This window comes from Microtus oregoni, unplaced genomic scaffold (assembly GCF_018167655.1).
Source record: "Microtus oregoni isolate MIOR12 unplaced genomic scaffold, Mior012 000018F_ref0000195, whole genome shotgun sequence".
NCBI classification, from domain to species: Eukaryota; Metazoa; Chordata; class Mammalia; order Rodentia; family Cricetidae; genus Microtus; species Microtus oregoni.
The window spans coordinates 9,816,318-9,829,882 of NW_024543077.1; the positions used below are offsets into that span (position 1 = coordinate 9,816,318).

At 40.9% G+C, this 13,565-nt stretch overlaps 1 protein-coding gene across 7 annotated transcripts in view; it reads right to left on the bottom strand.

The window, feature by feature from the left end:
* LOC121459135 (voltage-dependent calcium channel subunit alpha-2/delta-1) overlaps window positions 1–13,565 on the bottom strand; it is a 427,825-nt gene that overhangs the window by 34,077 nt on the left and 380,183 nt on the right. For 3 of the 7 annotated variants that reach the window (XM_041668666.1, XM_041668665.1, XM_041668663.1), the window contains 3 exons: window positions 6,789–6,865; window positions 5,558–5,578; window positions 4,843–4,903 (listed from right to left, as the gene is read on the bottom strand). In XM_041668666.1, the coding sequence (XP_041524600.1) occupies window positions 4,843–4,903; window positions 5,558–5,578; window positions 6,789–6,865 (159 nt within the window). Of the gene's footprint in view, window positions 1–4,842; window positions 4,904–5,557; window positions 5,579–6,788; window positions 6,866–12,750; window positions 12,858–13,565 lie in introns of those variants that run through there. The other 4 variants (XM_041668668.1, XM_041668667.1, XM_041668664.1 and 1 more) reach the window with 2 other exon arrangements.

Sequence of the window (13,565 nt, forward strand, 5' to 3'; positions counted from 1 at the left end):
AAACCCCTGAAATGGTTTTAAAAAATCCTCAATTAAATGTTTTCTTTCATAATAGTTGACTTTGTTGCTCATGTGTCATAACAATAGAAGTAACTAAGACAGAACAGTTACTGTTCTTACAGAGGATGGGGATTCAACTACCAGCACCGACATAACAGATTAAAACCATCTGTAACTCTAGTTCCAGGGGATCCAGCACCCTCTTCTTGCTATTTAGACCCAGGCATGTACAGTGTGCATATGACTACATGCAGATAAAACACCCATTTACATAAATGAAAATGTCTTAGAACAAAAGTCCCTGGAATAGAAACCTTTGGTTTATTGGGACAGTTGATGCTAAGACTAGAGAATTATCTGTTGTTATTAAGAGACTAGCATCCCTGAAGCAAATTTTCCCAATAATTATGTCCTTAGGGGCAGTATACAGAAGCTGTAGTCCAGCAGGGGCAAGGCTACATCTCAAGTTGGTAAACAAATGTGGCAATTGAAATGAGTTTCCCACACAGTAATGGTTTAGCAGGCACAAAGGGGTCATGGAGAGGAGTTGATGCTTGGCACTATGAATCAGAGTTAGAGTCTCCCAGAACAAAGACCAGGAGAAGTCATTGGTGAAGGTAGATCCTCATTTGAAGTTTACTGTAAATTTGGAGGATCATGGAAAAAACCTGAGCCTTGACAACATGTGATGCAGATTCAAGGAAAGGCTGCCAATGAAGGTGCAACCATCTGTTTCAGTTCCTGCCTTTGGAGTTCTTCTTGAGCTCTTGTTCTGACTTCTTTCATTGATGGACTATGCTGTGGAATATAACTCCCTTCTTGCTCTACGTTGCTTTTGGGCAAGGTGTTTTATGAAAACAACAGAAAACAAATTAGGATAATAAATAATGCAGGTGTCAAGATCTGAATTAGCCTTCCAGAGCTAATTCAGAGTAATGAACAACACAGAGAAGAGATGGTGGACCCTGGGGCTTACTGGCCTACAAGCCTGGCTTAGTTGGCTAAGTTCCAAACCAATGTGAGTCTCTGCCTTAGAAAGACAAGGTGGATGACTTTCAAGGAGCAACATTCTCTAAGGATGATTCCAGTCTCTGCATGTATGCATATTCACACACACATATGAGCACAATTATTAAAGATAATCATACAGATTTTAAAGTGATATATATTCTTTGATTCTCTAGTTACTAAATATTTACTCAGATCTCCAGTGACCAGGACAAGAGATTCAATACTGAATGTCAAAGAGTAACTGAAATGGTCACAGAGTGGTTCTGTGAAGTAAACTGAGTACGTGAAAAGTGACTAAATCTTTGGTAAGGGAAGTGAAGAATTGCATGACATCATCAGCAGGATACATACTAGTGGGATGGCTGGCATCTCCCAAGCTGATGCCGAGGGTTAGGATTTAGTGGGGTTTGTGCATACATAACGAAAGTAGAAGAAAGACTAGGCACGAGGAAACCTTTCAAAATAGAGCAAAACAGCAAGTGACTCAGACTCCGAAGTCCACGATGTCTGTGCTAGAACTAGTTAAATCTACTGCTGTAGTAGCCCTTAGACTGTGTCCTACGAGCACTAACTTTCAATTTGACACAGACTAGAGTCACTTAAGAAGGGAATCTCAGTTGAGGGATTGCATAGACCAGTGTGACCTGTGGGTTTGTCTGTGGATTTCTGTGTTGACTTTTAACTGCTGCAGGAAGGTTCATCCCACCCCAGGAAAGGGGCCGTGTGCTATATAAAAGAGGGAGAAATGCAAGCCCTTGTGAGCTGGTCATCAAGCAGTGTCCTTGTGTGGTTTCTCTGTCAAGTTCCAGCCTGAATTCCTGACCATTCTTCTCTCCATAGAAGACTTTAACTTGGAATGAAATGTAAATAAACCCATTCCTCTCCTAAATTGCTCTTGGGCAGACTGCTTTATGACAGCAACAGAAATCAAACTAGAATAGACATTATAGCCACCAGAAACGGTTCATGAGAAAATGAGACTCTCTCTACTTCAGTGAACAGGCAGCCAGTTTGCAGTCTCCCAGTTTCTCTTAAAGGGAAACACAACAGAACTCTGCACCCTGGTGACAGAGCACTTGAAAGCTGCAGGAAACGACCCAGATTATCCCGTAACAGGTTAGGAAGCAGCAATTGAAAAAGATGACTTCAACGTTTAAAAACTCTCTCTAGTCACCGAACAGAAACAGGATTGGAAAGCAGGAGCAAAGGGGGGACATGTGAGATCCACTCAGATCCCGCTATAAGCACCAAAAGGTCTTGGCCTGCACTAGGGAAAAAGAGCAAGAGTGACAGAATTATACAGAGGTCCTAAGATAGACCTGGCAAGACTCAGGGATCAAGTAGTGTAAGACATCAGCAAATGGGAGCAGATCAGGACAGCAGCCATGTCTCAAGATTGTGCATTGGAAGAGTAGTATTTTCTTCATGAAAACAACACCAGAAGAGCTTTCCAACAAGTGGGACAAATGTTTACACAACACTGAATTGAAAGCACATTGGAGAAGCATCCCTGCTAGGCTGTCAGGACACATGAATTTCGATGTGGAAATCCTGGACAAAGCCTGGAAGGAATCTGTTTGAGTCTCTGCCGCCACGTCAGCAGGCCACTTGCATCTCTTGGTCCTAGCAGTTAGAACTGTCTGTCATATTAGATTTGGGAGACATCATCCCAACTCGTAGGTGGGAAATAGCTCGTGAAGGAGAGAGCCCAGGTAGGCACAGTTCTCAACAACTTCTCTGTGTGGGAATAAATGAAGCTCATGGGAGAATCCTGCATCTGCTACCAGCGAGGGCTAAGAAAATTGGGACACTGGCTCATCAAGGGAGAGATACAAGGAGTACCGAGGACATGATCGACTCCATGCTCAGCACAATGAAGGACTCTCTCGAAGTCAAGAATCAGCTTTGCCAACTGTGGTTTTCCAAGATGTTGCAAATACTACCACTTCTCAAATAGAGGCAGAATTGAGTGATTTTCACGTGCAAAAATAAAGGATAACTCTGAACAACTACAGGAACCCTTTTTTTAGTTCTTCAAAATTTTCCTGGATAAAGTGCATCTTAAAATAACAGAAACTTCTGTCTCTATTTTTCTTAGACAATTTAGGCTACGCTAGTAGGATTTTGATACTGTATACTATCTACTAAAGTCAGAGCCCCAAAATAAGAAAAAGGAGTAAAACTAAAGACTTGAAAAGCTTCAAGTAGGGATGAAAATATGTGCGTGGATAGTGATTACATGAGAGAAATCAAATTGCCTGCTAAGATGTTCATATAAACATATGGGATAAGGTTGGACATCACTAAGCATACTTGGGATCTCAGAGTTGGAAAGAGGTGACAGGCAGATTTAGGAGCTTCTTAGTTAGTCATTCTAGCTGAATTTGAAAGTTTCAGAATCAATGAGAGATCCTGTTTCTAGGGAACAAGGTGGAAGGCAATAGTGAAAAAAGATTTTCAGCTTCATGGGTGCATATACTTACACACTCACATGCAAACACATGCATACATGACCCACAAATTATATAAGATTATGTTACTATCTCTCTCTGTCACTGTCACACACACACACACACACACACACACACGTGGAGGCAATGCATTTTTCTCCCTTCCAGCTGGACAGTACATGAAAATGAAACAAACCAAGAGGAAGTAAAGAGGACAAAATGGTGGTGTATTCTTTGTTCAAGAAAAGGCATTGGACATCCAGTGCCAAAGAGACCTGACCTACTTTGTCAAAATCCCAAAGGCCTATCCTCTATAAGCGGTTTAATCCCCTGAATTTCACCAAGGCCCTTGACCATCACCTTCCCAGCTGCTTATGGTTTCCCACAAGCATGGGCCAGAGACAAAATGGCAGCTTTAATGGAGACTGGAGATTCCCACTGAGAAGAAAGCTTCTGGAAAAGGGGATGCTCCTGCAGAGACCACCTGTTCTTTAATGAGTAGTCAATATTGCCACAACTTTTTGGAGAACAAACAAGTCCAGTTGGCATTGGTTACACATTATATGAACCCCATAAAGCTGGTGGTTTTCCTGCCTGCTGTGTTGCAAGAAAAGGGTCCCCTACTGCATCCTCAAGGACAGGCTGGGGTGGCTGGTCCACAGGAAGACAGGCAGCACCATTGCCTCACACAGGTGAACTCAGAAGACAAGGGTGCTGTGGTTAAACCAGTGCAAGCAATCAGGACCAGCAACAATGACGTACACACAGTCTGGGGAGGTAATGTCCCTGGATCCAAAATCAATGGGTGACATTGTCAACCTTGAAAAGGCAAAGGACAAAAACTTACAGCCCAACTAGGTGGCATGTTACATGCATACTGCTGAGTGTATAAATATAATAAAAATACTCTTCAATGAAAATCTACCATCCAGAATTCTGTGTTGAGTATATATAAATACAGCAGTGAGCTAAAAGCATTCCATATTTAAGTGTGTGGGCATATATGTATGTGTGTGTGTGTGTATGCTCCCACAATAATTACATGTATATGTGGAGTACCTTTGTACTTATATGTATATGCTATACAACCTCCAGGAGACAATCCTCCTTTACTGGATGTACTGTTTATTCCAGAAGACCAAAGCCCCTCGCTCCAATCTGCCATTATTCATCTGAATTCGCACAGTACTCCGTCTATAGCGATTGCTCCCCTAGTAGCTGTTATCTGAATGAATAAAAGGATATTGGAAGCTTAAAAGTCATTGTCCCCTTGGCTCCACAACATAACACAGAATGAACTCTGAGTAATCTTGACCCCAATTAAGGCCGTTTGGGAAGGACTTAGCCAACAATAAAAGGAAATCAGAACAACAAAACCAACCTTGGTGCTATGAAGGTGTAGCCAGATTCTTCAAAATTGTCTGGCTTCAGGGTTTCTGAATCTGAAAATTTAATGATATAAGATTAGATAAACAATACAGAACACATGCTTTCAGGGTATGAGACAACATGAGGCATTGTATGAAGTACATAGTAAGAAAAGTTTCAAGAGACTATTTATATCTTAAACTTGAAACAAATCAATTGTGAAGATTCTCAGTGTTTCCCAGTGTAGTAAGATTATAACATGGGTGAGCTTCACTAGACAGTTATGGCAGTATTCACCTAGGAAATGCTGTCTATACTCTTCTTCTAATATACTTAAATATCTTAAGACAGTAAGTAGGTTTTATAACAAATGTCTCTTTTAAAACAACAGTGAAGTAGTTTAATAACAGGATAAAATGCTTTGAATGAACTCATTCATGCATTTGGTGAGGTAATAAGAATCTTATATTAGGTATGAATTGGCAGGTGGAAAGATGTAAAAGGAAACACGATATTACGTCTAAAGAAATTAAAACCAACTTAAGTGTGAGAGGTTACATGAGCACACACAGGTACACCCGCCCTGTCCTGCTGCCAACTTTCGGGTAGTCATGGAGAAAATTCTAGCGAATGGGAAGCACAGAGGATAAGATCCAGCAGGAATGAAAACAGTAGTAAAAATGTTGTGTAGTAAACATAAAGAAATTGAGCAACAAGAAAATACTTGCCCTTCATTTTCCCCTTTTTTGCTGTAAATCCATCAGAAAGAGAAAGCAGGGAAACAAAAAAAAAAGAGGGTAAAGTAAAGGGGTCAAAAGCAATATTTTATTCAATGACTGTGAATAAAAATATTGTGCACAGATCAAAGGTCCATTTATGTACAGTTGTAGTTTGGAAAAAACACATAATTTGGAAGGCTGGAAGCTCTGTTCTGTCAACTTTACTCTTCCCCCCTCTCCGTCCTGTGGCTATTTCAAGGGTCTGTTTTTGCCGAGTGGTTGATGCAGACGCAGTCCCGATGATGCCAGCTCCGGACAGAAGCACTTACGAATGAGCAAGGACTCACTAGCTATCCCCTCCTCTATCACATAAAAAGCTAGCTCATGCAGAACTGCTGGCTGTTAAAAGACCATCATACCTATTGAGTGACAGTACAAATGTATCCTTTAATCTACCACAACACAGAAGTGCCTACCACTGCAAAGAGCAAAGGGACAGGCATGGAAAAGATGGAAACTCGTATAAGATATATGTATGTTTTTTTTTCGTGAAGCCTAACAGAAAAAAAACTTTAGATTGCTAGTAACTATGGAGTGGTGAACCAAGGATATGATGGTCATTTTGATTAACTAAGTCTAGCCATCAAGAACAAAATAAAACTTAAAAAAGACTTGAAATGGTTACTGATGCTATTTACTCCACATTCCAAAGGATGCTTAAAAGTGAATTTATCTGAGTTACTGAGACATTAATTTGGATTATAAAAAGCAAGCTAACTGCCAAGCACAACATTATTCTGGCCAAAGGCAAAAAAAAAAAAAGAAAAGAAAAGAAAAAAGAAAGAAAGAAAAGGAGAGATAAGCAAAGGAAAAGCTTTTGCCAGCACAGTGCCACTAGCGGAGACCATGTTGGCATTAGCGTGTGAGACGGTGCACACCAGCTCACAGACCCTTAAAACGACAGGCACAGAGGACATGGCACCGCAATGATTCTCGGCACATAGCAAGGCAGGGGCGGGGGATGGGGGGACTGCCAGTGAGACTGGAGTACCTGCTCATATTCTATCCACGTAGAATATTTCTTGTTCCTTGCATGTTTGGGATGGGTTAGAATCATTGCTGGAGACCGGATAATACTACCCACTAAGATGTCTAAGCTTTGGGCATCCCCAAATCTAGGCACACGCATCTGACATTAGGAGACAGCGAGTGGATCCTGCAGTTGCCCCATGGTACTTACATCTGGCCTGAGTTATTGTCTCTGCTAGCTTGGCTTTGATATAGTAAAAACTGTAGGATGGCAACACCAAGGCCAAACTGCAATAGAAACAAGAGAAGCATAAACACAAACAAAAATGAAATGTAACTTAAAATAAAAAAACAAAAACAAAAAAGACATTAAGTTCATGGGAAAGTTCGAAGATCTTCCTCATGCCAAAGCAGAGGACATGTTTCTTTGACAAGAAAATGCGTTCGGCAAATAGAATCCTTCATCTCCCCCTTCCTAAACAGTGTTACCAGATTCTCTACAGGGCAGGGAATTAAGAGGCAAGGACAGGACGAGCTGCCTAACATAGTCATAAAATAGATGAGAAAGAATATACTCCAGATTGAAAATAAAAGAAGGAAAATCGGGTTTAAATTTAAACAAAGTAGATATCATACCAATTGGACACACCCTCTTTATTATACATAACGTTCAATGCTTTACACCAAACTGAATCAAGGATTAAAACTGAAAGAATAACCATTGCTACCACTGTACAACACACAAGGATATCAGAAACAAATCCTGCTTTCTGAAAGCTGTGGTCCTACGGCGAGACCCCTAGTGTCTGCATGTGGACAACTCCGGCCCATTAGAGACATAATCTGATTCATTTGTACCCATTTACTGTGACATGTGGCAATGAGGACAGTGCTGGTAAAGAGGAAGTAGTTTTTCAAAGTCTTGAGGCTCGCGTAGTCTCACGGCAGATGTCCCAACCAAAGGGCAGTTCCTCTGTCATCTTAGGCCAACTTCAGAATGTTTTTGTCACCAAGAGTGTTAAGTAAGCCTGCCACCCACCTTGTTTGAATGATGGCTCACAAGAAGCTACCAGAGAGGCAACCTTACATTTTTAGAGTTTTCTAATTCACAGACCACCTGATGAACATATTAGAGCTTTTCATTCAGCTTAGGTAGTGGTCAGAAGTAACCTTCTTTTCTTCTTTCAGCTAAGACACACATGTTAGACGTAGAAATGATTGCTTATCCACCTTTGCCAATGATCTTTGCTATGCCTTGAATGTAAAGGGAAGCCAGTGAGTCCTGGGTGCAAGAAATGGGTATGTTTCGAAGGTGGTCTATGAAACCCTACACAAAGAGTAATTCTTGGTTACCCCAAATATCAGTAAAACACCAGAAAATGTGTTCCTTTCCAGGAATTTGAATGTTATTAAGCACCCATAGACCCTTTAAATCATCTTAACCTCCTTCTACCCCATATCCCCAGATATTGGGATAGAAACACAAACTATAATCCCATTGCACATTATTGATAGACAAGATATAACAAAACAAAATAAAAATTTCATTTATTATGAATATAAATGTTAAAATTCCCCAGTACGAATGCTCAAGTGTGAGGGTTTACTTTCTAAAATTTAATTTGGCAATAAAGATGGCAAAGCTAGTGAGTGCTTGTCACCCTCATTTGCCAAACTTCCACCACTGCTAAGTAAAATCACAGACTTTGCTTATGGGCAAAAGTCAGGGAAATAGAGTATTATGTAGAGTTAATGAACATTTCTACATCCATTTTATAGGTAACTTCAGAGGAGGCAGGGATTAAAATTAAAATAAGCAACACAATCATTCTGAAAGCAAGATGATCTTTTGTGATTCACTTGCCATTACTAAAGGCCAGAATTACTGAGTATTTGAAAATGGCCTCCTACAAATTTCTCAAGGGGAATTAGGACGTTTTTATTGCTCCACCAGCATTTATCATCATCAGAACCTTCTAGTTAAAACTGATGATAACCGATGATATCATACAACGACCACAGTATTTCTCTGTCAGCTTGAGTCTCATGTTATGCATCACCAAAAGTAGTGCAGCAACCCACGGGACTCCCAACGACAGCTTTGGAATTGGCACGCTAAATATACGATGTGCTGCCGGCCTTCAAAACCATGATATTGTCACTTAAGTCACAAATCACCCTGTAGGAAAATAGTTCTATCTGTTTCCAAGTCAATCCAACACTTGTTTCCTCCACATACTGCAGAAAAGATCTTACCAGCATGCCAAAGCCATGACTCTTTCCTAAGCACGGACTGCTGGATCTCATAATATGAACCCAATACAACAAGGCTTCTTGTTTTCCTCACAGAGATTTTGATATTCACATAAACCTAATAAATTGAATTAAATGGGCTACTAACACAGTTTTCAACTCAAATCCTTTATCCCCATCAAAGTTGATAACTTTAGGAAATAGTTCCAGTAAAAGATGTCATCACTTACATTTTGAAAATGTGTTACCTAAGCTGGATGGAGGTTTAAGAAAACAGAAACCACCTGTGTCTGAAATTGGTATTTCACTCATTTAATCAAATCATGCATTTTTAGGCAGAATAGGACACTTGTTAGTTATTTGTGAACTTAACTGTCCGGACATTAAGACATGCATGTAACTGAGGCCCAAGGCAGAGACTATGGGAATGGGCTGTTTGGAAAGCAAGCAACGTCAAGCAGCCAGGGCTGCCTCAGGGCCCAGTGTGGTGATGGAGGCAGTGAAACAGCAGCAGGTAGGCTGTAGTAGAAACGGGTGACATCGCTATCATCCTTAACAGTTCTATGTTGTGAGCGAAGGCTGACACTGAGCTCGAGGAGGGACATTACTCACACTTGCAATGCTCCTGGGGGGTAAAGAGTCTGAGTGAAGAGGGCATTTGCGAGACAATTACAAACTCATATCTCCTTGTGAGCACTGCAAGCTACAGCAATGATTGCCCTAGTGATGGAGGAAGGTCATTGGCTAATAAAGGAACTGCCTTGGCCCATTTTATTGGTTAGAGGATAGGTGGGAGGAGTAAACAGAACAGGACGCTGGGAGGAAGAGGAAGTGAGCTCAGTCTCGACAGCTCTGCTCTCTGGAGCAGACGCCTCAGAGAGACACCATGCCCAGCTCCCGGGATGAAGCTCCCACCCAGGATGGACTAGGCTAGAATCTTCCCGGTAAGCGCACCTTGGGGTGCTACACACAGATGATTAGAAATGGGCTAAATTAATATGTGAGAATTAGCCTAGAAGAGAATGGGCCAAGAAGTATTTAAATGAATACAGTTTGTGTGTTGTTATTTCGGGGCATAAGCTAGCCGAGCAGGCAGCCGGGGTGCTGGGGACGCAGCCCCGCCGCCCCTAATTACTACACCCTAGCAAGACAGGCTCATTTGTGTGGTGGTGGTATTAATAACCCGGAACTACTTTCTAATTGGGTATAAGGCTAATGCCACAAGATGGAATCCATATCCGGCACCACTGGGGCCAAGAACCTATGAAGAAACAGATCAGAGGCCCAGGGAAGAGCCAACTACTGTTGTTCTGTTAACACAAAACATTAAAGCAGCTACTGTGATTGGTCATTATACCTGTAAATTAACACATCTCTCAATCCTAACCAGAGAAGCCTCTATTTCATTAGAGAATGACTAACACAGAGACCCACAACTGGCTGAGATGGAGAAAATCAGACACCAGAATGCTCAGCTGTAAATGGGACATCTATATTACATCTTGTCTTTAATGTAACTTCTTTATTTGAATAACGTATTTTTTTTACTTAGTTTACATACCAACCAGTTTCCCCTCCCTGCACTTTTCTCATTCCCTCCGACTTCCTGTCTACCCTTCCCCTCTCACTATCCATTCACTCCTGACAGAGAATTGCCTGCCTCTGCCTTCTGAGTGCTTGGATTAAAGGTGTGCGCCACCACTACCTAGCAATACTTAGTTTTACAATGATGCTATTTTTAAGAGACAGAGTTTCTCAGTGTTCTGTATCTTCGTGAACTATTATAAGGTTATTCAAAAACCAAAAGATGGTAATAATCGAAATAAATGAGGAAAGTCATTACTTGAAATTGTTCATGAGCATTATAGAACTGTAAAGAGATGCCTGGAAGAAAGCTAGATATTACAATCTACTCAGTATATAGAAATGAGTAAAATAAGAAGAATCGTAATTCTGGTATTTTTCAGTGTCCTAAAATGTAACTAAGATAGACAGAGAAGGACTTGGATGCAATATCTCAAGACATTAGCATTGTGTTTTCTTCTTCTACATTCTGTTTGTCATCCCAAGAACAAGAGGAGACAGGTTCCTAGGAAAGCAACAACATTGCAGCTTTAAGACATCTCTGGCACTCACGGCTCCCCTAAGAGATTGTGTGTGATGTTTATGAACTGAGGCGTAGTAAGAGAAGACGACAACAACAGCAATAATGAAAATATATAGCTGGGCATGACTCTGTCAGAGCAAATTAATTAGGATTCCTCTTTATTGGTGATAAGCGCATAGTCAAAGGCCCCATGAGAAAACTATGACAGAGAAGGTGGGGTAGAACTTTCTGGATTTGACAAGATGAAATAGATTTCAAGTTTGTACAAGTTAAAAGCTATTTCTTCACATTGAGACTCGTCAACCTTATATTCATTCCGAAAGTATTTACAATGTGCCACTATGGGCATGGGATCCAGAGATGAGTGAAGCATCACCTCTCTGGTCTCTTAGAACTTAAGGAAATGGTTACCAATAGAGTTAAATATCTTTCTATAAGCCTCATGTATATATAAGTTGGTGTGTAAACCCACATGGAGTTTTTGTTGAGCTCAAAGGTAGTAACACTGGATTTAAAATAGATATAAAAGTGTCCTCTTCAGAGTAAGGAAAGGCATAAAGTGGATGCAGAATAAACAGAAGGCTCGGTCTTGGGAAGTAATCTTAATTCAAAGTGACCAGAACAAAGGCCATGAAGCAGAGTGCTGGTAGTATCTTTGAGGAGAAGTAAGGCTTAACCAGAGGGTGTTCAATTGTATATTTGAGCAGCAGATTCAGAAGGTTAGTGTTGAAGGAGAACTGAAGGGTTAGAGAACTGATTCCATGATAGACTTTGTTTTATTGAATGAGATTCCAAATTATTAGGAGATTTGAGTGGAGTTGTATTGACTAACTGAACTCAAAAATGATCTTTTTCTGTATTGAGGTTAAAGCTAAAGAGAAAAGAATCGAATTACACATTTAAGCCGTTGTGTACTTTGGTGAGAGTTTCCTCTGACCACAGCGTTTTTCAACAGAACTGAACAGAATAAAATCACACCCAAGAGAAAATGCACAGGGAACTTACGGGCTTGAGGAGAAAAAAAGAAGCCATGAAAAGACTCTCATAAAGGCTGCCTGAGGTTAGCTGACATGCTAAGCTATCGATACTTCGCAGCGGTCGTGTCTGCTGAAGTGTAGTGTTGGAAATGACTTGGAGAATATAAAGCTTTGGCTGGCAATTGTACAAGCGGCAAAAGATGACTTTGTAATTGGTGACTGAGTGGGAAGTGATGAGCTGATCAGAGAAGGGGAGACAGAGAAAAGGAGACTCATCTTTCTCAGTACTGCAGAAGTGTGGACTATAGACCTGGGCTGTTTGCCAACTGCCTACTATTAGTCCATGAATGTGTGTGTGTGTGTGTGTGTGTGTGTGTGTGTGTGTGTGTGTATGGATGGAAACTGAGGCTAAGTTTTTAGCAAATATGACTTGACAGACTAACTCTAAGTTCATGTAATATAATGATATAAAACTGACCTGTTGTTTTTGGTTGTTTTTTACGATTTATCTTAGCAAATACATCCTGTTTGACTTTACCCATATAGATCTATCTTAAATAAAGGACACAGAATGTGGATCTCTGTGAATGCAGGAGAGTGAAACTAACTTTGTCTTGGAAGAATGAGGAGAGGCTATTAAAGTGAAGGAAGTTGGAGGGTAGGTGTGGGTTGATGAAATTCAAAAGGTGGAATTTCCAGGAAGAGGAGATAATGAGTAGCAAGAAGAAACATTTTACTATTCCAAGGGTGTGGGACACAGGAACAAAGAGAAAGCCAGGAAGCTCTGAGAAGATTTAAGGCAACAGAACAGAATGCCTGGGTGTGATGGTGCATGCAGTTAATCGTAACATTCAGGAGGCAGAGGCAGGCAGACGTCTGAGTGTGAGGTCACGTTGATCTGTTTAAGTGAGTTCCAGGACAGCCAGAGCTACACAGAGAAACCCTGTCTTGACAAAGTAAAGAGAGAGAGAGAGAGAGAGAGAGAGAGAGAGAGAGAGAGAGAGAGAGAGAATGAGAATAGTTGTCACTGAGTTTGAAGAAAGAAGGGATCATTCCATGGATTATTGAGTATTGGGTTTTTTTTTAGGTTCTGTTGTGGGAGCGGCGGGCCACTTCCCGCCTCCCAGCTCCCGGCCACAAGCTAGCTTTACCCAAAATAATTACATGGAAACTATATTCTTTTAAACACTGCCTGGCCCATTAGCTCTAGCCTCTTACTGGCTAATTCTCACATCTTGATGAACCCATTTCTAATAATCTGTGTTGCACCACGAGGTAGTGGCTTACCAGGAAGGATCTTAACCTGCATCCATCTTGGAGAGGAGAGCTACAGCGTCTGCCTGAGGCGTCTGACTCATTGCCTTCTTCCCAGCATTTTGTTCTGTCTACTCCACCCACCTAATTTTCTGTCCTATCAAAGGGCCAAGGCAGTTTCTTTATTAACCAATGAAAGTAACACATAGAAAGATGACCCTCCTCCATCAAGGTTCCAATATATAGAAGAAGAGAGGGATCCAGACATCATTGAACTGTTCAGTGGAGTAAGATTATTTTATGTCACATATAACACACTATTATTTTTAAGCTAAGCCACAACAATAATGAAAATAACTAGATTAAATAGAAATAAAATAGAGCCAATAGAAGTCAT